This window comes from Thecamonas trahens, assembly GCF_000142905.1.
Source record: "Thecamonas trahens ATCC 50062 unplaced genomic scaffold supercont1.45, whole genome shotgun sequence".
In the NCBI taxonomy this organism is placed as follows: domain Eukaryota; order Apusomonadida; family Apusomonadidae; genus Thecamonas; species Thecamonas trahens.
In genome coordinates this window covers 26,712-47,121 of record NW_013657635.1, presented here as the reverse complement: position 1 = coordinate 47,121, position 20,410 = coordinate 26,712, and the positions used below count along the sequence as shown (strand labels likewise).

Below are 20,410 nucleotides of genomic sequence, written 5' to 3'. Positions count from 1 at the left end.
CAGGGGGGGGGGGGGAGGCGGCTAGCGGCGGAGAGTCTTGCGGCGCTTGGGCGGCGAGCTGCCGTTGGCGGTGCGGACGCCGAGGGCGGTGCTGGGACGGGTGCGTTTTGCTCCCGGGGCAGCGGCGACGTGCTTCTTGGCCTTGCCAAGATCGGTGTTGTGGACCTTGGAGGCGAAGCGGAGCGAGCAGAGCGACTCGCCGCGCGAGTCGATCGAGGGCGAGAGGTTGACGATCATAAGCGACTTGCCTTGGCCAGCAAAGGCGTTCTGCAGGAGGTAGGTGAGCTTGGAGTTGCGGTAGGGCACATGGGAAGAGTTGGAGGAGAGGGCGACAAAGATGTCGGAGAGGGCCGAGAGCGACTTGTTGATGGCCTGGGTCTCCTTAAGGCGGTCCCCAGTGGCCTTGGACTTTGCAAGGCGCTCCGAGCCGGCGAGGTCGCACAGGTTGAGTACGCCCTGGAGAGCCTCGCCGGACTCTGCGTTCACGCCTGTGAGGTGGAGCGAGAAGACCGAGTGCGAGCGCGACGAGTGCGCGTTCATCGAGGTCGCGGCAACGGAGCGGTTCTCGTTGGCGCGCTCCATAAGGCCGACGATGTCGGCGGCGGAGGAGACGATGGCGTCGTTGGCGCCGATAAGGGTGGTGATGCCGTCGCCGTGGCGGATGCCGATCTTGGGCAGGGCGTCCATGGGCGTCGACGGGTCGCGGAGGAGGTCACGAATGGTCTCGTTGTAGATCTCGACAAAGGTGGCCTTCATGGTGTAGGCCCAGCCCTGGTCGGCGAGACGGTCGACTTCGGTCATGATGTGGGCGATGGCACGCGGGATGATGCCGCGGCCGTCGCCAGTCACCTCGCCCTGCATGGTGTGGGTTTTGCCTGAGCCAGTCTGGCCGTAGGCAAAGAGATTGACCGAGTAGCCATCAAGGGCGCTCTGGACAAAGTTGGCGACCTCGTCAAAGACCTCGGACTGGCTCGCCGACTCGCCAAAGACCTGGTCAAAGGCAAACCGGTGCTGAGAGTCCTTGAGCTCAAGCGAGAGCTTGTCGAGGCCGAACCGAAAGTTGACGCCCGACGCGTGCGCCTCGTCCGAGTCGCCCGAGAGGAGCGGGCGAACGCGGGCGACGACTCGGATGGTGCCGCGCAGCTCCTGGATGCGATTGTGGAGGGTCCGCCGGACGGCCTCGCCCGAGTGGACAAGGGCGGCGAGGTGCGCGATGCGCTCTTGGGCCTCGGCGAGCTGGGCGGCGACGGCGTCGCGGTCAGCGACCTTCTCCAACAGGCTGTCGCGCTCCTTGGTGACCTGGACCAGGTTCTGCAGCTGCTCCTCAGAGCTCACGCCGCAGTTGGCCTTAAAGGTGGCAAGCTCGAGCGCAGTCGTCTCGAGCTCGGCCTTGGTCTCGGCGAGGTTCGCCTCCAGCTGAGCCTTTTCGGCGGCTGCAGTAGCGGCTGCAGCGTTGAGCTCGGCGGCGGCGGCGCGGGCCTCGTCGCGCTCGGCGGCGGTGGTGGCGGCGTTGAGCTCGGCGTCTTCAAGCGAGGTCTCGAGCATGGCCTTGGCCTCGCCTAGAGAGGCGAGCTCGGCAGCGGCGGCAGCGGCGGCGGCCTCGAGGTCGACGATCTTGGCCTCAAACTCAGCCTGGGCCGCCGTCGTTGATGCCTCAAGCTGGGTGAGTTCGGCGCGAACTGCCTCGAGGGCGGTGGCGTTGGCGGCGGCGTCGGCATTGGCGGCTGCCAGCTGAGTCTCGAGTTCGGCGGCGCGGGCCTCGAGCGTAGCGACAGTAGCCTTGGCCGAGACCAACTCGGCCTCGAGGCGATCCTTGTCGGCAGTGAGGGCGGCGGTCCGCTCCTTGTTGAACGCCTGAGCCTCGTTGAAAGAGGCGAGGGCGGCCGAGAGCTGGGCCGAGTTGGCGTCGAGCTGGCTCTGCAGCGCCGAGTTTGCGCCCTCAAGCTGGGCGGCGCGGGCGGCGGCGGCGGCGGCGTCCGCCTGGGCCGACGCCAGATGGCTTCGGGTCGCCTCGAGAGAGACCGCGGTGTCGGCGGCCGACGCCTCAGCCTTGGCGACCTGGGCCTTGAGGTCAGCGAGCGAGGCCTCAGCGGCGGCGAGCTTGTCGGCTGCGGCTGCGGCGTCCTTGGCGGCAGATGCGGCCGAGGCAGCGGCAGCATCGGCAGCAGCGCGCTTGACGCTGTCCATCTCGGCGGCGGCTGCGGCTGCGGCGGCTGCGGCCTCCTGCTCGGCGAGCGCCGAGGCGTGCTTGAGCTCGGTGAGCTCGGTCGTCTGCGACTTGACAAGGACCTCGGCCTCGCGGAGGAGATCCTTGAGAGCAGCGAGCTCAGTGCGGGCGGCGGCAGCGGCGGCAGCCTCGGAGGCGACCTTTGCGTTGGCGGTATCAAGCTCTGCGGTGGCGGTGGCGAGGGCGGACTCTGCGGCATCAAGCTTGCCGCGGACGTGAGCGAGCTCGCCCTGGGCAGTCTGAACCTCGGCGCGAAGGGTCGACTCGATGGCAGCGAGCTCGTCAGCGCGACGGCCAATGTCGGCCTCCCGCGCAGCGACCTCTGAAACAAAGGCGTTCTTCTTGTCGATCATGGTCTGCATGTTCCGCTTGAGAGCGCGGTAGTACTCACCGAGGCGATCGAGCTTCTTCTTCATGTTGTACCGCATTTCCTTGGTAAACTTGGGGTACATGGCCTCTGCCACTTGCGCCTCGAACGAAGCCGGGAAGAGCGACGATGCCACCTGCGCGAGCGTCTCACCGGTCTTGGCCACACCCGCGTTGTCGTCGGCCTCGTCCATGGCCACGACTGCATCCCCAGTCTCGTCCTTTTCCTCGCTCGCCATGTCATCGACAACGTTGTCGGTGTGAACAGCAAAGTCGGCGGTGTCGTCACCACTTGCCTTGGTCATGACCGTATTCTCGTTGTTGGCCATGGTGGTGTTGGTGGCAGCCTTGGAAGGTGACCAGCCAAACCGGCGCTTGGCAGTGGTAGTGGCCATAGTAGTGGTCGTAAGCATAACGTTCGGCGTGTTCTCCTTGTCAGCAACCTCAGACATGATGGCTGTCTGTCTGTCCGTGAGCGGGTTGGGGTTAGGTGTCCTGCCGTTGGCTCGTGGCTCGTCTTGGTCGTGTGGGTGTGGTGGTGGCGCCAATTCTTGGAGAACGGGAAATGTTGAAATTTTGTATTTTTGCTCTCTCGGTGGCTCTCCTCAGGCTCTCCTCGGCTGTGATGGGCATGGATGTGTGATGGATGGTGTGATGGGATGCGTGGATGTGGTTCTACGGCGGTAGAGAGAGAGAGAGAGAGAGAGAGAGAGAGAGAGAGGGAGAGAGGGAGAGAGTAAGAGGGATGGATGGAGAGGGTGGGTGGGCGATCGAAGCCTGCATGCAATCATGTGGAAAGGGTGTGCGCGTACGGAGATAAGCTGGTCTTGGCAGTGAGGCGGTCGAGCTGGGGCACAAGTTGGGGCCCAGGCTGTGTGTGCGTGTGTGTGTGTGTTTAGGGGGTAGGGGGTGGACAGAGGCTTCTAGATCCAGTCGCCAGCAGCAAGCTTCTGTGGGAGGTAGGTCTCGGAGAGGTAGGTGAAGCCAAAGGTGGCCAGGGCCTGGATCTCGGCCTTGACCTTGGTCTTGAGCATGAGCTTGAGCTCCTTGACCCACTCGGGGTTGCACTTGATGAACTCCTCCTTGAGGAGCTGGTGGCAAGCGGTGATGTCACGGTCGGAGAGTGGGAGGCGGCACTGCTCGGGAATGTTGTAGCGGTCGAGATCAGAGGGGCGGACGCCGAGCCACTTGATGTCCGGGGTGGCGAGCGAAGCCGAGTCGTAGGAGAGGTTCTTGGAGCCGGTAGTATAGACGGAGAAGATGCGGCAGCCGTAGGGATCCGAGTCAAAGAGGCCGAGGACAGGGAGGTTGAGTTCCTCCTTGAGGCGCTTGAGGAAGCGGCGTGTGGAGACGTCAGGCTGGCCTTTGGCGGTGATGATGATGCAAGGGTAGGTGTTGTAGAAGCGGTCTTCGGCGAGGCGCATAAAGGCGGCGTCCTTCTCGACGACGAGGATAAACTCGGCGTCGGACTCGATGTCAGTGATGCGGTCGGTGAAGGGCGGAATGGCCTTGCCGCCAACGCCCATGCGGGTGCAGTCGATGAGGTCGCCGGCGTCACGGAAGGAGACGCGGCCGACAACGACACCCTTTTCAGAGGCGACAACGTTGAGCGAGGTCCGTGTGCAGCCGATCATGGTGGCGACGTCGTCCAAAATGTCGTCGGTATCGGTCTGCTTTTCAAAGAGCTTGACGTCTGTGTAGAACAGGTCACGCTTGGTCACGTGGATGCCCTTGGAGCAGAGCTCGTGGATGAGCTGCAGGACACGGGTAGTGATGGCGGTCTTTCGCACCGAGTTGATGCCAGTAAAGTCCCGGATGGTGGTCTTGCTCTTGAGCACCATCCGGTTGAGTTCGGGCACAAACTGCTGGTTCGACGACGATCGCGAGGGCACCTCGTAGGTGAGGCCCTTCTCTGCCAAAATCTCATGGGCCATCCGCAGTACCATGGCCTCGATGGCACTCACTACTTCGTTGTCTTCCATCTCAGCTACTTCATCTCGAACTCCAGGCAAGTCAAGCGACTCGAGCGTCACCTTTGGCCGCTTGGCAGCCCTCACCACCACCGTCCTCTCCTCCCGCACAGGTCCCAGCACGTCGTCCGTCGAGAGGCCAGCCACAGATGCCTCGGACGTTGTCGGCCGTTTGCGCTTGAGTGTCGACTTGTTGCTGCTGTTGCTGCTCGTCTTGCTGCTTGCCTTGCCACTTGCCTTCTTGCTCGTCTTTGGCATGGTGCAGTGGCGAGAGGTGGGCAAGGCAGCAAGGTGTGAGAGAGTTGGCAGGGGGGGGGGGGGGGGGCAGCAGTGAGGAGTGATGATGAACCTGGTTGCGGCTATCGCTGTCATTGCGACTATGGTCATAGACGTGGTTATGGTCATGGTTGTGGTGGGCTGGCATGGTTGGACGGCGACATCTAGCCAGGCTCGGACCGGAGCTTGTAGACGACCACGGTGCGTGAGGGCGAGTAGACGAGGATCGAGTGGTCGCGGCCGCCGCAGGGAACCGGCTCGGAGAAGAAGACGGTATCGAGCGCGTTGCGTGCATGTCCGCCGTACTCGGGCGCATCAGAGTCGAGGGCGATGGTGTAGGTGCCGGGCCAGGGGTGCCGACGCGGTACGACTCGAAAGACGACGAGGGATGGAAGTTGAAGACGACGACGGCATGCGAGACGTCAAAGGCGATGATCTTGTCGGCCTCGTGCTTGGCCGAGACGTATGCCGGGCGCGACGGGCGAGCCAGCGCAGCTCGGCGTGGAGGGCGTGAAGGGAGGCGTCAAAGGCGTTGAGGTGGGCGTAGCGGAGGAGCGGGTCGTCGACAAGCGACCACTGGCGACGGGCGTGCTTGTGGGAGTAGCTGTTGCCCTCGCGCGGAAAGTCGAGCCACTCGGGATGGCCAAACTCTGCGCCACAAAAGGCGAGCCAGCCGTCGCCGCCAAGCATGTACGTGAGGGCGCGGATGAGCTTGTGGAGCGCGATGCCGCGGTCAATGCGCGGCGTGGGCGAGGTGAGGACCGACATATGGGTGTACATGTCGGCGTCCATGAGCCAGAAGGCAATGGTCTTGTCGCCGACCAGCGCCTGGTCGTGCGACTCGGCGTACGCAATGGTTGCCTCGTTGAACCGCCGATTGGTGAGGGTGTGGACGAGGTGGCCCATGTTCCACTCCTCGTCGGGCACCTCTTTGAGGAGCTTGATCCACATGTCCGGAAGCGCCATGGCGAGGCGGGCGTCAAAGCCGACACCGCCCTCGTCGACCGGGCGGCAGAGCGTCGGCATTCCCGACACGTCCTCGGCGATCGTGACAAGCGAGCCGCCAGAGGCTGCAGCCAGCGAGTGGACAAGCTCATTGGCCAGCTTGAGGTAGACGACAGCGTCGGTGTCGACGCATGCATCGGCGCCAAAATACTCATCGTACGAGCCGGAGAAGCCCATGCCCACTCCGTGGTGGGTGTAAAGCATCGAGGTGACGCCGTCAAACCGCATGCCGTCAAAGTGGAACTCATCGATCCAGTACCGCAGGTTGGAGAGCAGGAAGCGGAGGACCTCAAGCTGCGAGTAGTCAAAGACCCGCGAGTCCCAGAGCGGGTGGTCGCCGCGCGGCGGGGCGTGAAAGTAGCCGGCGTCGCTTCCGTCAAACCCGTTGAGTCCGTCGAGCACGTTCTTAGACGCGTGCGAGTGGACGACATCGAGGAGGACGCGGAGGCCTAGCGAGTGCGCAGTGTCGATGAGTGACTTGAGCTCGATCCGGCTCCCGTACCGCGACGACGCCGCAAAGAACGAGGTGACTTGGTAACCAAACGAGCCGTAGTACACGTGCTCCATGACTGCCATCAGCTGAACAGTGTTGTACCCAAGCGCGGCAATGCGCGGAAGGACGTTGGCGGTAAAGTGGGCGTAGCTCCCGACCGCGAGCTCCTCCGACGCGATCCCGATGTGGGCCTCATAGATGATGAGCGGCTCTTCCGTGGCCCCGGGGCCTGGCGGAGCAACCGGCCTCGGCGCCTGCCACTGATAGTCCTCGCTTGCACTGTCGACCGCCACGCCGTGGAACGCACCGGTCTCGGGATCCTGCTCGACGCGCTCGATCCACGCCGGGATGCGATGATGCCACTCACCAAGCGCACCGTGGACCGCTGTCGGGCCCATCTGAACAGCAGTCTTGACCACATCCCCCGGAGCGAGGGTGTGTGGCGGAATGGTGACGCGCCACACGCCGTACTCGTCGACCTCTGCGCGATGGGCGTCGACGTCCCACGAGTTGAACGGGCCGACAAGGGCAAGACCGGCAGCAGCGGGCGCCCATTCTGTGTATCGCCATCCACCATCGTCCGTCCGGCGGAGACCAAAGGTGTTGAAGCCGAGTGCAAAGTCGGTGAGGCTCCCGCTGGTGGCCTCGATGGCCGCCTTGGTCTTGGCATACGCCGCGTGGCGGGCAGCGAGGACGGGTGCGTGCGGCGCCAGGTACGGGTCGGCCGTCACAACGCCAGAGCTTACTATCTCGTCGGCAGGAGTCGGGGGAGAGGTAGACGACGACATGTGGCGAGGTGCGTGGCGTGCGCTGGGGCCAGGGTGCGTGCCTGGGGCGTGTTAAGAGCGCTGTGGCCCGGTGGCCGTGCGTCGACGAGGGTGAGGTTGCGCCTGCGCTATGCTGGTTGTGGCGGCATGTTTGCGTCTGCGCAGTCTTCCCGCCGCCATCATCGGCATCGGACAGGGTGAATGGTTGCTGCGGCTGCGCAGTCGCCACCATCAGTACAAGTGGTTGCACCTGCCCAGGTACCAAGCAGGTCGATTTGATTGCGTCTGCGCAGTCTTCCCGCCGCCATCATCGGCATCGGACAGGGTGAATGGTTGCTGCGGCTGCGCAGTCGCCACCATCAGTACAAGTGGTTGCACCTGCCCAGGTACCAAGCAGGTCGATTTGATTGCGTCTGCGCAGTCTTCCCGCCGCCATCATCGGTATCGGACAGGGTGAATGGTTGCGTCTGCGCAGTCTTCCCACCATCAGTACAAGTGGTTGCACCTGCCCAGGTACCAAGCAGGTCGATTTGATTGCGTCTGCGCAGTCTTCCCGCCGCCATCATCGGTATCGGACAGGGTGAATGGTTGCGTCTGCGCAGTCTTCCCACCACCACCACAAATGATTGCGCCTACCCGGCCGCAATCGGACGAGCTATATATAGTCTTCGAGCCACAGCAGAAAAATCCACCTCTTCCACTCCCATTCGCTCTGCTCACCGCCACCTCCCCTCCCCCTTCCCCCCGCCTCCCCCCACCCTCCTCTTCCTCCCCCTCCCACCACCCACGCGACACAACACCGCTCTACCACCATGCTGAACGTGACCCAGAACCTTGTTCGCGCTACCCCGCGTCTTGCGCGGTCTGCCTCTGCTCTTGTCATTGCTGAGCATGACAACTCTTCGCTGGCCAAGGCTACGCGGCACGCCGTGTCGGCTGCCGCTGCTGTGGCTGGCTCGGACCCTGTTGCCGTCCTTGTCGCCGGCTCCAACTGCTCTGCCGTTGCTGATGCTGCTGCTGCCATTGATGGCGTCTCACAGGTCCTTGTCGTCGACGCTCCCGAGGTCGAGCACCCCATTGCTGAGAACCTTGCCGCTGCCGCCGCCGCTGCCGTCGAGGCTCACGGCTTTGGCACCGTTGCTGCCGCCGCCACCGTCTCGGGCAAGAACGTCATCCCGCGCATCGGCGCCCTGCTCAACGCTCAGCCTATCTCTGAGGTTGTTGAGGTTGTCTCTGAGGACACCTTTGTCCGCCCCATCTACGCCGGTAACGCCCTCGCCACCGTCAAGTCCTCGGACCCGGTCAAGCTCATGACCGTCCGCGCCACCAACTTTGACGCCGCGCCCGCCGACGGCGGCTCCGCCGACATTGTCGCCATGGACGCTCCGGACTTCCCGCTCGCCGACAAGGTCAAGTTTGTCTCGGCCGAGCTCTCGCAGTCGGACCGCCCCGACCTTGCCTCGGCGCCGGTTGTTGTCTCGGGTGGCCGCGGCCTCAAGTCGGGCGAGAACTTTGCCATGCTTGAGAAGCTCGCCGACCTCCTCGGCGGCGCCATGGGCGCCTCGCGCGCCGCTGTCGACGAGGGCATGGTCAACAACGCCCTGCAGATTGGCCAGACCGGTCTCATCGTCGCCCCCGACCTCTACATCGCCGTCGGCATTTCGGGCGCCATCCAGCACCTTGCCGGCATGAAGGACTCCAAGGTCATCGTCGCCATCAACAAGGACGCCGAGGCGCCCATCTTCTCCGTCGCCGACTACGGCCTCGAGGGCGACCTTTTCCAGATCGTGCCCGAGCTCACCGAGAAGATCGCCGCCATCAAGTCCGCCGCCTAGTCGACGCCGTTTCATCAAACACACTTGCGGGATCCCGCTGGCCTTCTTTTACACAGACTTGGAGCCCGACCGGGACGAGCGGCACACCATCGTCATGCCCAGCACACCGTCGCTCCCCGAGCTCGTGTCATCGAGCGCCGCCGACGGCCGCGCCACCCGGCACACAGTCGGCGACGACTGCTCGGCGCTGGTCTTGCCGCCGCGGAGCGACGACGAGCTCGACGAGCCCGACGAGTCCGAGTCCGCCGCCAGGCATGGCGACGTGTTCTCCACGTCGCCAAGCGGACTCAGGGGACCAAGCGATAGCCCGAGTCCGCCGCCTCCACCCGGCGAGAGGCCCGGCGAGGTAGGCGGGCCAAAGAACGAGCCCGTCATCGAGAGCTGCGCTTTCATGCTCCGCGTGTGGACGTGCCAGACCCAGAGGGTAGCGCTGGTGCCGAGCGCGCCGAGAACGACCCACCACGCTGCGAGAATGCCAACCACCACCGACATAGAGACCGAGTCGTCGTGCGTGACCCACAGGCCGAGGCCGGCCATGCCCGACGCGCCCAGAAACGAGAGACCACGCCAGATGTCGAGAACAGACGATGACGGGCGCGAGTAGAGCGTGTAGAGCGTCATGGCAAGGAACGAGACAAGCAGAATCGAGAGCCGCGTCGTCGACTCGCGGGTAAAGTTAGTCACCACCGAGAAGAACATCTTGGCCTGCGAGACCACAAGCAAGTAGTCGGGATGGAACCGGACGTCGAGCCGCATGTTGCGCTCTTGCCAAATCGGGTTCGAGAGCACAGCCATTGGGTAGTAGATGAGGAGGACGCCGATGGCGCCGAGCGCAAACACAAAGTGCGCCCCGCTCCAGCACTCTACATCCGGGTTGCGGTGGAGGACAAGCGCATCGCGCGCCTTGCTCTCGGCCTCCAGGTACGAGCAAGCCAGCGCCCCAAGCGCATTGTGCAGGATCGGGAGGTAGAAGAGCGCAGACGCAAACGCGAGGTACGACGAAAGATTGAGCGTGATGTTGAGCCCCACAGAGTGCATAAACGACTGGAGCCGCGGAAACTCGAGCGCAGCCCGGAGCGCACACCCAAGCACCACTGAGCACCAGAACAGTGGCGCAAAGAGCGCGCCAATGTCCAGGAGAAACACCTTGACCGTCGTCCCCACCACGCCTGGCCACCGCACGCCCGGAATCGACATGGCCACAAGCTGCATAAACTCCCACACAAGCGTAAAGAGCGCGAGCGCGTTGGTCATGCTCGCCCGCAACCGTGGCGCAGGCGTGAAGCTCGGCATGGCTACCCGGAGCGAGGCCACAATGACCGAGATAAACAGGAGTGTGATCGGAACGCCTGTGAGCGCCAGCTGCGCAACTGCGAGCCCGCTCCTCGCCCTCTCGCGCCCGCCGAGGCCGCCGGTCAAAAAGAGCACAAAAGCAAAGGTCACAAAGACGCCGTCGAGCAGCCACGCCGTTTTCTGCGGGATCGGCTCGCCGAGAAACCACAGAGGCATTGAGAGCGAGGCCACCGTCGGGTTCCGGGAAATGTCGTACGACTCACACTGCGTTAGCAGGCCGATTTGCGGAATGAGTGACCGCAGCGAGTTCTCAGAGACCGAAAACGTCCGCAGGTGCTGGAGGTAGCCAAACGACGGCGGGAGCGAGGTGAGCTCGTTGTCGTCGGCGGCAAGCACCTCGAGCCCGAGAAGGAATCCGATCTCCTGCGGGAGCTGCACCAGCTTGTTGTGTGAAACAACAAGCACTTTGAGACGCGAGCACTTGCCAATGGTACCCGGGAGGACTTCGAGCTTGTTCCACGACACGTCAAGCGAGACAAGTGCCTTGAGGTCGCCAATCTCGCGAGGGAGCGACGTCAGGTGGTTCTGCCGCAGCTCGAGCACACGCAGCCGCGCGAGCCGACCAATCGACGCCGGCAGCGTCGTCATCATGTTTGAGTTGATTCGCAGCTCCTCGAGCTCGGTCAGTCGTGCAATGCGCTCCGGGACGCGGGTGAGCCCAATGATCGGCACGTGGAGCGTCGCCTGCTTGGACTCGCGCGCCGTCTCAAGCATCTCGTACATCCGGTCGAGTCCGCCCTGCGGTCCGGTCCCGCTTCGGGTCCGCACCAGCTCACCCGAGCCGCCGAACGACATGTCCACTCGCGGTCCGCCACCGTCGTCGGCCTCGGACGAGAACTCGAGCGACGAGACCTGGCCACCGCCGCCGCCACCGGCGCGCAATCCTTTCCGTTCCCGACAGCGGGCTGTGCCGTACCCGCCAGAGCTCGCCGAGCTGCTCCGCCGCCGGCGTCCGCGCCGCCGTGAGCTCCGCGGCGTGCCAAACGTCGACATCGAGCCGTCATCCGAGAGTCCGGATCGGAGCCCGTCGTCGGACCATGAGTCGTCTGAGAGCACAGACTCATCGTCGGACGGCAGAATGTCCGACCACGAGTCGGTCCGGTGGAGCGAGACCCACTTGGAGCGCTCGCGCGCAGCCGCGAGTCGCTCGTCCCGGCTCGGCACCTCCCACTGGACATGAGGGTCGACGAGGCGTGGCGGGAGCGGGCCAAGGACGGCATCGACCGCCGCAGCAACACGTGCCGACCGCGACTGAGTTCGTGACATCGATCGCCGCCGTGAGCTATGTCGCGAGTGGCGAGGGCCCCGGCCCACAGGGGAACCGGCTCTCAGCGAGCCGGAACTCCCTCCACCACTACCAACTTGGCCGGCCCGGCTCTCATTGATCTCCCTGATCGGGTGACCCAATTCAGGCGCCGATCCATCGAGCATCAAATCCGGCGTCGACTTTGCGCCTGCCGACGACTTGCGCGCGTCTGCCAGCCATGACCACAGCGTGCCCTGCATGGTGTTCATCGAGACGACTCTTGTGTCCGTAGCCTTGACGCGGAGCAAGGAGTTGCCCCCACGACCACCTCCAGAACGGTGACCACCGCGACCACCACGACCACGACCACGACCACCGCCGATCAGTCGCCGACCACCATTGCCAGCATTCCCAGCCACATGCGGTTTTCCAGGTCGAGCCAGTTCGCCCAACGAGTCACCATCAGCATCACGAGTACCACCGCGGCCACTCGCATCATCACCCACATCAGCTCCAAACTCGCCATGCCCTCCTCGCCCGTCACCGCCAGAACTGCCAGGCTCTATTACCCCCTCAGACCCTTCATGGTTGCAGTCGTTGTCCCCCCGAACTCGCCCACCTTCCATGTCGCAGTCTGAGTTGGGTAGCTCGCCCTCAAAGTCAAAGGCTATGCAAGCCCGCGTCGTCGTGGCCGACCAGTGCCACGAGCAGGCGCGCGAACCGCCAGCCGCCAGCCACCACCAGCCGCCAGCCGCCAGCCGCCAGCCGTCAGCCGCCAGCCGCCATTGCCACCGCTCTCTCTCTGCCGTCTGCACTTTTGGTAATGGCAGCTGTAGACATCAAAGGCCAGCCTGTGGCTGTGGGAGCACGAGTCAAGCTAAAGATTGGCCTTGGAACTGTTCGCTATGTTGGTCCGCTTGACTTTCAAGCTGGTACATGGGTTGGTGTCGAGGTTGACAATGAAGAGCGTACGTTCTATGACTATGCCCCCCCCCCCCCCTCCCTACGAGCGTCGCACCCCACTGGCGCCTGATCAAGCCTTCCCCTCCTCCCGCACACCCTCTACGTTATACTGCTACCAATTGCCATACCACCCGATATTGACCTCCATACACATATCAACATGTTACGCATGAACTCCTCTACATGGTCATGTCATTGGTATGGTCTGAATCATGATTGTCCGTGCTGCAGTGGTTCTTCAAAATACGCTTGGTCGTCGGTAGCTGCTGGTGGCGGGCCGTTCTGTGGGTCGGCCGCTTGCTGATCTCCACGACTTGGAGCCCTTCTCCGTCGGCACCTGTGCCCCATGACGGTCTTTTCCCTCGGTGGTGATATTCCTCTCTATCTCTTGTGTGTGATCTTGGCATGTCGATCATCCCCCCCCCCCCCCCCCTCCCTTGCGAGCGTCGGCAAGCGCCGCATCTTTTCTTGCCGCAATTGACTCACCATGGGCGCGCTCGATGTGTGTGTGTGTGTGTGTGTGCGGGGGGGTAGAGGGACGGATCACTGGCACGGTCAAGGGCAAGGAGTACTTCCAGTGTGTCAAGCCGGGCAAGAATGGTGTGTTCTCCAAGCCGACGTCGATGTTGGTGGTGAAGGCGGCACCTGCGGCTGGAGCGGCGGCGGCCAGTGGTGGCGATCAGGCGACTGAGGAAGAGGCGACTGTCTCCAACTCGGGGTCGACGCTGACAACCAAGGAAGACGCAGCGGCGGCAGAGGCAGCGGAGCGAGAGCGCAAGCTCAAGATTCTGAAGAAGAAGAAGCTACTGCTTCTGAAGAAGAAGAAGCTCGAGGCCGAGAGGGCCAAGAGGGCGCAGGCCGAAGCGGCGTCGGCGAGCTCGGCATCGAGCACGCCCAAGAGCACCGGCGCCAAGAGCGCTGCTCTCAAGCCGCTGCCGGGCAAGACAGTGCCAGGCTCGGCCAAGGCGGTGACTGCGTATGTGGGCAAAGTCAAGGCCAAGGGCGCCAAGGAGCTCTCATTTAAGCCGTTTGTGACCAAGGCACCGCTCACCTCGTTTCCCTCGGTCTTGCTAGAGGATCCGGCTACCGGGGCGGCGTTTGCGTCTGTCGACCTTGCGGACAACTGCGTCGGCAGCTTGCCGCAAGACCTGTCGAGCCTCGGGGGCTTGACCAAGGTCAACCTCAGCAGCAACCGGCTGACGACGCTTCCCGGCTCGCTCGGCTCGCTGCCTGCCCTCAAGATGCTGTATGCGCCGAGCAATGCGCTGACCTCACTTGAGGTCGGGCTGGGGGGTGCGGCGGCGACGCTGCGGATTCTTGATGTGTCTGGCAACGCGCTGACGGCCCTGCCCGATGCGCTTTTTGAGGCGCTTGTCAACCTAGCAGACCTCAAGGTGGCGTCCAACGCGCTGACCACGATCCCGCTGGCGGTGGCCAAGCTGCGCAAGCTGCAGCGGCTCGACGCGAGCCACAACGCGCTGACGAAGCTCCCTGCCGAGCTTGGCGCCAACTCGGGCGTGTTCTCGCAGCTGCTGGTGAGCGGCAACGCACTGACGGCGCTGCCTCCGGGGGTGGCGGCGGCCAAGGCGCTTACCAAGCTTCACGTGGAGAGCAATCCACTTGTAGGCGGGGCGGTCGCGTACCTCTCTGAGGCGCAGCGCGCGGCAGCCGAGGCCGGCAAGCTCGAGATCAAGGACGGTGGAGGAGCGGCAGCACACCCGGTGACGGCGGCGCTCAAGGAGCAGGCGCGGCGCGACTCGACGGCGTCGTCGGCCGGCTCGGTGTCGTCGGTCGAGGCGAGCTCGGCGACCGAGGCTGGCGGCGAGGATGCTGACGACGCGCGGCCTGCGTCGGCGTCGGCGTCGAGCGTTGTGCTCTCGTCGGGCCTGGACGTCGGCGCAATGCACTCTGCCGTGGCAGGGTACCTCGACGAGCTGGCGACGATGAAGGCAGACCTTGCGCCGATGATGTCGCGGCTGCGCGAGATCCGGGCGGCGGCGGCGTCTGCAGCGGCGCGCGGGGCGACGTTTGAGGGTGCGGACGGGCCGGCCAAGATCGATGTCGACCTCGACGTTACCGCCGACGGAGTGCACTCGGACGACGGGTCGGACATTGACGACGACGACGAGTCCGAGTCTGGGGCCGGCTCGGCCACTGGTGAGGAGGAGCCGGCGCCTGCCGGCGGCGACGGCGATGGTGGCGACGGCGAGGTCAACCGGGCGCAGCATCTGCACCATAACCACGTGCGGATTGCGCGGCTGGAGAAGAACGCCCACAAGCGGGCGCTGTCGCGGGCCATGGCGGCCATGGCCAACTACCGGCGGATGCAGTACGAGCACGTGCGGATGGCGCAAGCGCAGGGCGCGCCGTACGTCCCACCGGGCCCACCGCCCAACTACACGGCGCTCATATTGGAGGCCGACGCCGAGGAACTCGCGGCGCAGCAGGAGATATCCGAGCTGCTCGGTGACGAGTTTGAGTGTGCACCCGACGAGCTGCCGCAGGAGCAGCTGCACATTACCGGCGAGGCGGTGGAGGGCGAGCGGCTCAAGATCAAGAGCAGCCACCACCGGCGGTTGCAGCGGCGGTTCCGGTTCCAGTGGGAGCGGCGAGCCGGCGATGGGGTGTGGCGGCGCATTCCGTTTGCGCTCCACTACCACTACTCGCTGACGGCGGTCGACGTCGGGCGCGACGTGCGGTGTGTGCTCACGCCTGTGGCGGCCGAAAATGGTTCGGGAGCGGTGGCGTTTGAGGCGTGCGGCGTGGCGCCCGGGGCCCCGCGGTACGAGGATCTCACCATTGAGGGCTCCGAGTACCATGACACACTCTTTACGCTCAACGGGCGGTACTGGGGTGGGACCGAGGGCGGCTCGTCGATCGTGTGGTCCAAATCGTCGGACGGCGTCCACTACGTTCCGGTCACGCCCGAGGCCGACGGCAAGTCTTACCAGGCGACGTCGGACGACAACCACTGCAAAATCCGGGTCGAGTACACCCCGGTCCGTGCGGACGGGGTGGTGGGCGAGCCGGTGGCGGCCGAGACCGGGCCGATCCAGATCTCGCGGAGAGTGGTCAACCTCGTCCGCGACATGCTGTTCCAAGACAAGGCCGCCTTTGACGTCAAGATCATTGGCGACTCGCCGGCCGACCCGACCGAGGACGCGGCGCTCAAGATCAAGGGCAAGCGGCTCGGCCTCTACAAGGTCGGCAAGCGAAACAAGGCTGTGTTCAAGTCGCAGTTTTCGGACACGCTCCGCATCTACCTTCACCCCAGCACAAGTCGCTCATCAAGCTCGAGGTCGACGCCACAACCTCGTACATCCTCGACTGTCTCGACCATGCCGCCCGTGATGTCGTCGCCGTCACCATTTCGTTCTTCTCCAAGCGCGAGCGACGCGAGCGCGAGAAGGCCTCCCGCCGGTGAAGATTTCAGCAAGAGAGAAGCGCGCGAGCGCAAGGTTTCTTGCTGGCCGGTGACGATGTCGGCAAAGAGGTCAAGCGCGCGAGCGCAAGGTTTCTTGCCGGCCGGTGACGATGTCGGCAAAGAGGTCAAGCGCGCGAGCGCAAGGTTTCTTGCCGGCCGGTGACGATGTCGGCAAAGAGGTCAAGCGCGCGAGCGCAAGGTTTCTTGCCGGCCGGTGACGATGTCGGCAAAGAGGTCAAGCGCGCGAGCGCAAGGTTTCTTGCCGGCCGGTGACGATGTCGGCAAAGATATAAAGCGCGCCAGCGGAGAAAAACAAATCCGTCTCCCCCCCCCCCCCCCCCAATCCTCCCCCCCCCTCCTCCTCCTCCGTCTGTACCGAATAGAGATGGACGAGTCGTTGCTCGCGGTGTGCAGTGCCGAGAGCGGGACGAGCAATAATTTTTGTGTTACCTTGTATCGATCATCACGTGTCGTGTATCGTTCGGCCTGGCAACGGGCGGATTCAAGGCGGAACACCTGACACGGGATTGGGGCTTGAGGAGCTTGGATTGCTAGTCCAACAAGAGGCTAAAGCGAGGGGTATATAGCTACCACAGACAATACACATTGTAGAGTGGTAGACTACATAGTGTTCCATACTTGTGTTGACTTTGTGGCACGGTAGTGTTCCTTGTCAGTGCTGTAGGGCAAGGCGGCGTTTGTGGCTGGTGGCTGTGGCTGCGCGTGACGTGCCGGCAAAAGGCTCTCATCAAGTGGCAAAAAGTTGTGCCTCTTCAATTCCATCATGTCGGGATCGTTGGCTCTTGTGGAGGCTCTCAATGATGGCTACAGGCGAATTGAAGTACGTGCTGGCCTGGCCATTGAAGGCTGCAAGGCGGCGAATGAGCTGCTTCATCGCCTGGTCACCACCTTTGCATCGCATGCAAAGTCGTTGGCCAAAGTCGCCGAGCTCGTTGAGGCGCCCAACAAACTCGCGGCCGCTACGGATCTGGAGGCCATCGAGCTGCCCAAGGCTGTGACCTCGCTCCGCAAGACCAATCTCGTCTCACGGAACTCAATCCGTGCCAGCATGGCGGTCTCGGACTACCCGGCGCTGCACGCCCTCCCCGCCAACGCAAGGGCTCGTCGCGGAGTGTGACGCTGATGGCGATGCCTGCGGCGTCGGCCAAGGGCGCGGCCAGTGCGTCTGCTAGTGGGTCGGCTGAGGCGGGTAGTGGGCGAAAGCTGCCGCAGCTGCCGCCCGGGGCTGAGGCCGAGGCTAGAGCTGGGGCGAAGAATGATGCTGCAGCAAGAGCGGCTGTGACGGCTGTGACGGCGCGCGAGGTAGAGGCGAGCCTGATGGAGCACCTTGCGCTGCGCGCGCGCGATGCCGAGCGAACAACGGCCAAGGTCAAATACGCACTGACCAAGTCCAAGGATGTGAGCAAAGCGGTGACCAAGGTGGTGAAGGAGCTGAAAGCACTGACGAAGGACTCGATGAAGGCGCTGGCAGAGGCGACGGCTGCGATGCAGTCCGCGCGGGTCGAGTACATCGCACGGGCCGAGGCGGCCGAGACCGACGAGATCACGCTGGCGTCTGCGGAGAATACCGAGGCGCGGGCCAAGCTGGCGGAGCGGGCGCGCAAGTCGCAGGCGAAAAAGGCACAAGCCGAGGCTGCGTATCTGCGGACGGTCTCGGAGTTTAACATGGTGCAGGGCTCGCAAACGCAGATGGTTTTGCCACGGGCACTGGAGCTCATCCACTCTGCCGAAGAAATGCGGCTGCAGTCGATGCGGCGGACGCTCGACGACGTGGTTGCTGCGCTCAACCACGACCCGCTTGGCGTCGGCGCGAGCGCGAGCGGGCTGAGCGCGGTGGTGGCGGCGCTGGTGCCGCTCGATGACCTCGAGGTATGGATGGCGCCAATGTGGGAGCTGGCGTCGGTCCAGCCACCGACGGTCAAGTTCCACCCGTACTTTGGCGATCTATTCCGGGCGATGTTCAACATGCCGTTGGCGCAGGAGAAGGCGCTGCGGCGGCAGCGGCGGCGGCAGCGGCGCGCAATGGCGGCGGCCGGGAAGCAGGTGACTGTCAAGCCGCGACGTGTCGGTGGTGCGAGTGGCGGCGACGAGACACCGGCTGCAGCTCCGTCGGTGGCGGCGGAGGGCAGCGATGGCGTGGCTGAGCCTGTAGGCTCGGCGCCGGCGCAGGGCACGGGACGGCTAGCGCTTGTGGCGCGTGGCGAGGTCCGGCGGTCGGTCTCTGAATCGTCTGCCGGGATGCAGCGGTCTGCGAGAGCTGCGCAACATAGCACCGGGAGCGGGGCTGGCGGCGAGGGGGGCGTGGAAGGCGACGCTGGCGATGAGGTCCGAGTCCGAGGCTCGCGGGCGTCGTCCAAGGTCTCTACGATCATCGACAGGTTTTCTGTGCTGGAGACCAAGGTGGAGAGCGTGGAGGAGACCATGTATGGGTCGCGGCTTGTGGTCCGTGGGTGGCTCCGCAAGAAGGGCGCGCGTGTGCGGTCATGGAAGCGGCGGTTCTTTGTCATGCAGGGGCGGTCGATCCTGTACTTTAAGAAGGCGCCGCCGCGAGGTAAGGAGTCTGTTTCGGACGCGGCCGGGCTCATCCATATCTCGCCTTCGATGACGGTGAACAAGGCGTCGTACGCGGACGCATCGAAAACGTTCTTGTTTGAAATCACGGTGCCGGACCGGACGTATCTCATTCAGGCCGGCGACGAGAAGGAGCTTCATCGGTGGATTGTGCTGATCCGGCGGTTCATTCAGGACTCAATCGACCTGTCGAGCGCGGCGATGGCACCCCCGATCTCGCACGCCATCACCGCGGCAGCAGCGACCAAGGGCTCGCCAAGTCCGGCGTCGCCTGTTGCACACCAGCACTCGCGGTCACTTTCATCGGCAGCGTTCCTGGATCCCGAGTCTGAGCCGGCGTTTGACCTGAGCGACGACGATGAGGATGATGAGGACGAGGAGGACGAGGTTGAGGACGTGGCCGAGGATGGGGTTGAGGACGTGGCCGATGATGGGGTTGAGGACGTGGTCGGGGACGTGACTGAGGACGTCGCCGAGGACGTGGCTGAGGTCGATGCTCGGGACGTGGCTGAGGCCGATGCTGGGGATGCAGCTGAGGTCGAGGTCGAAGCCGATGCCGGCGCTGATGCAAAGGTTCGCGCCGCGAGTGAGAGCTCCGGAAGCAGCGGTGGCGGGAGTGGGGCGGGCAGAGGTGGCTCGCTTGGTCTGCCGTCGCATGTCAAGCAGCGGACGCGGTCAGTGTCAGACTCGCGGGTGCGTCGGACGCGTCCAGACATGGAAGGCAACGCCCAAGGCGGCAACATCGGCAATATCGGCGGCGGCGGCGGCGGCAGTGTTGAGACCAGCACCGCGAATGGCGGTAGAGGATGCGTGGCTGACGACGGTGGCTCGTCGGCTTGCAAGTCTGCGCTGCAGCAGTTCTCGACGTCGCTGCGGATGTTCTGCGATTGCGTGCTCAATCACGACGGGTTCTCGCTGGTGCCGTCACTGACGTGTCTGTTGATGGACTTTAAGCCGCTGGCAACGCTCTTCCGGAAGCACAACATCGACTTTTCCGAGACGCGCGACGTGCTCTCCAGCCTTGTGGCGCACTCTCGGCCGATTGACGGCAACGCGTCGGCGACGCCCGATGCATGGCGGTCGCTCAAGCTCGAGGTCCGCGGCCTTGTCAAGTCGTCACGCGAGCTCGGCGACATGCTGATCGAGGCCGAGGGCGAGGTTGCCAGTTGGTAGAGGCAAAGATAAAGGAAGAAGACTCGTAGTGGGGATGGGGATGACGTGACGACGGTGTGTGGGCGATCACTTGCCGCGGCGAGCCTTTGAGCTCTTCTTTGATCTCCCGCCCTTCCTCCCTTCTTCCGCCCTTCTTTCCCTTCTTCCGCCGTTTTGCCAGCTTTGCCTCTCGAGCACGGACCTCTGCCTGTTCCTCCAACTGAGCCAGGTGCTCACGCATCTCCTGCACCTGCAGATTGACGTCAGGCAGGGTGTGCAGTTTCTCTACGCCCCGAACACCACCACAAGGCATATAAAAAATAAACATCACCAAAGAACCACACAAAACCCCCCATGATCAGCACCCTCATGAGTATACCTCCCGTCACCCAAGCATCAACCGCCTCCCACAGCCACCCAAGCCCAAGCCAGCCGCAGCAGCCGACGGCTCACAGCCGACAGCGTGTCAAGGCAGTCGTCACATACCCATACGCTCCTCATGCATCTTCTCCTGTGTGGCTATGTTCCGTCGTTCAATGGCGGCTTCCAGAAGTGGCAGCTTGGCCGTTGTCGGTCCGGTGGCCATGGTGGTGGTGGTGGTGGTGGGCGGGGGGAGGGGGGGAGGAGGACAGGGGGAGGAGACGAATGGTATTCGATGGCGAGCAACGGATGATTGGAGGCTGGGAGCCCTGGGAGGGAGCGGGGCAGGCAAGGCCCATCACCCCCATCGCCCACACAGTC

General features: G+C 64.0%; 6 protein-coding genes across 6 annotated transcripts; 3 read left to right on the top strand and 3 right to left on the bottom strand.

The window, feature by feature from the left end:
- Positions 1 to 21: 21 nt before the first annotated feature.
- Positions 22 to 3,045, bottom strand: AMSG_09095 (kinesin-2; the record flags this gene model as incomplete). Its single annotated transcript, XM_013899368.1, has 1 exon — positions 22 to 3,045. One exon carries the CDS (start codon positions 3,043 to 3,045, stop codon positions 22 to 24), a length of 3,024 nt encoding a protein of 1,007 aa, XP_013754822.1.
- Positions 3,046 to 3,516: 471 nt separating this feature from the next.
- AMSG_12234 (uncharacterized protein) lies at positions 3,517 to 7,204 on the bottom strand (the record flags this gene model as incomplete). Its single annotated transcript, XM_013899458.1, has 4 exons — positions 5,424 to 7,204; positions 5,201 to 5,334; positions 5,020 to 5,144; positions 3,517 to 4,660 (listed from the first exon to the last, which is right to left on the bottom strand). The coding sequence occupies exons 1-4, from the start codon at positions 7,123 to 7,125 to the stop codon at positions 3,517 to 3,519; spliced, it is 3,105 nt and encodes a 1,034-aa protein (XP_013754912.1). The 5' UTR covers positions 7,126 to 7,204.
- A 712-nt stretch (positions 7,205 to 7,916) lies between these two features.
- AMSG_09092 (electron transfer flavoprotein) lies at positions 7,917 to 8,939 on the top strand (the record flags this gene model as incomplete). Its single annotated transcript, XM_013899367.1, has 1 exon — positions 7,917 to 8,939. One exon carries the CDS (start codon positions 7,917 to 7,919, stop codon positions 8,937 to 8,939), a length of 1,023 nt encoding a protein of 340 aa, XP_013754821.1.
- Positions 8,940 to 8,971: 32 nt separating this feature from the next.
- Positions 8,972 to 11,798, bottom strand: AMSG_09091 (leucine-rich repeat containing protein; the record flags this gene model as incomplete). Its single annotated transcript, XM_013899366.1, has 2 exons — positions 8,972 to 11,543; positions 11,655 to 11,798. The coding sequence occupies 2 exons, from the start codon at positions 11,796 to 11,798 to the stop codon at positions 8,988 to 8,990; spliced, it is 2,700 nt and encodes an 899-aa protein (XP_013754820.1). The 3' UTR covers positions 8,972 to 8,987.
- A 575-nt stretch (positions 11,799 to 12,373) lies between these two features.
- AMSG_09090 (leucine-rich repeat containing protein) lies at positions 12,374 to 15,966 on the top strand. The gene is made up of 3 exons (XM_013899365.1): positions 12,374 to 12,506; positions 13,036 to 15,725; positions 15,776 to 15,966. The coding sequence occupies exons 2-3, from the start codon at positions 13,125 to 13,127 to the stop codon at positions 15,923 to 15,925; spliced, it is 2,751 nt and encodes a 916-aa protein (XP_013754819.1). The 5' UTR covers positions 12,374 to 12,506; positions 13,036 to 13,124; the 3' UTR covers positions 15,926 to 15,966.
- Positions 15,967 to 16,448: 482 nt separating this feature from the next.
- Positions 16,449 to 19,718, top strand: AMSG_09089 (uncharacterized protein). Its single transcript, XM_013899364.1, has one exon. The coding sequence runs from the start codon at positions 17,069 to 17,071 to the stop codon at positions 19,688 to 19,690; it is 2,622 nt and encodes an 873-aa protein (XP_013754818.1). The 5' UTR covers positions 16,449 to 17,068; the 3' UTR covers positions 19,691 to 19,718.
- Positions 19,719 to 20,410: the final 692 nt, after the last annotated feature.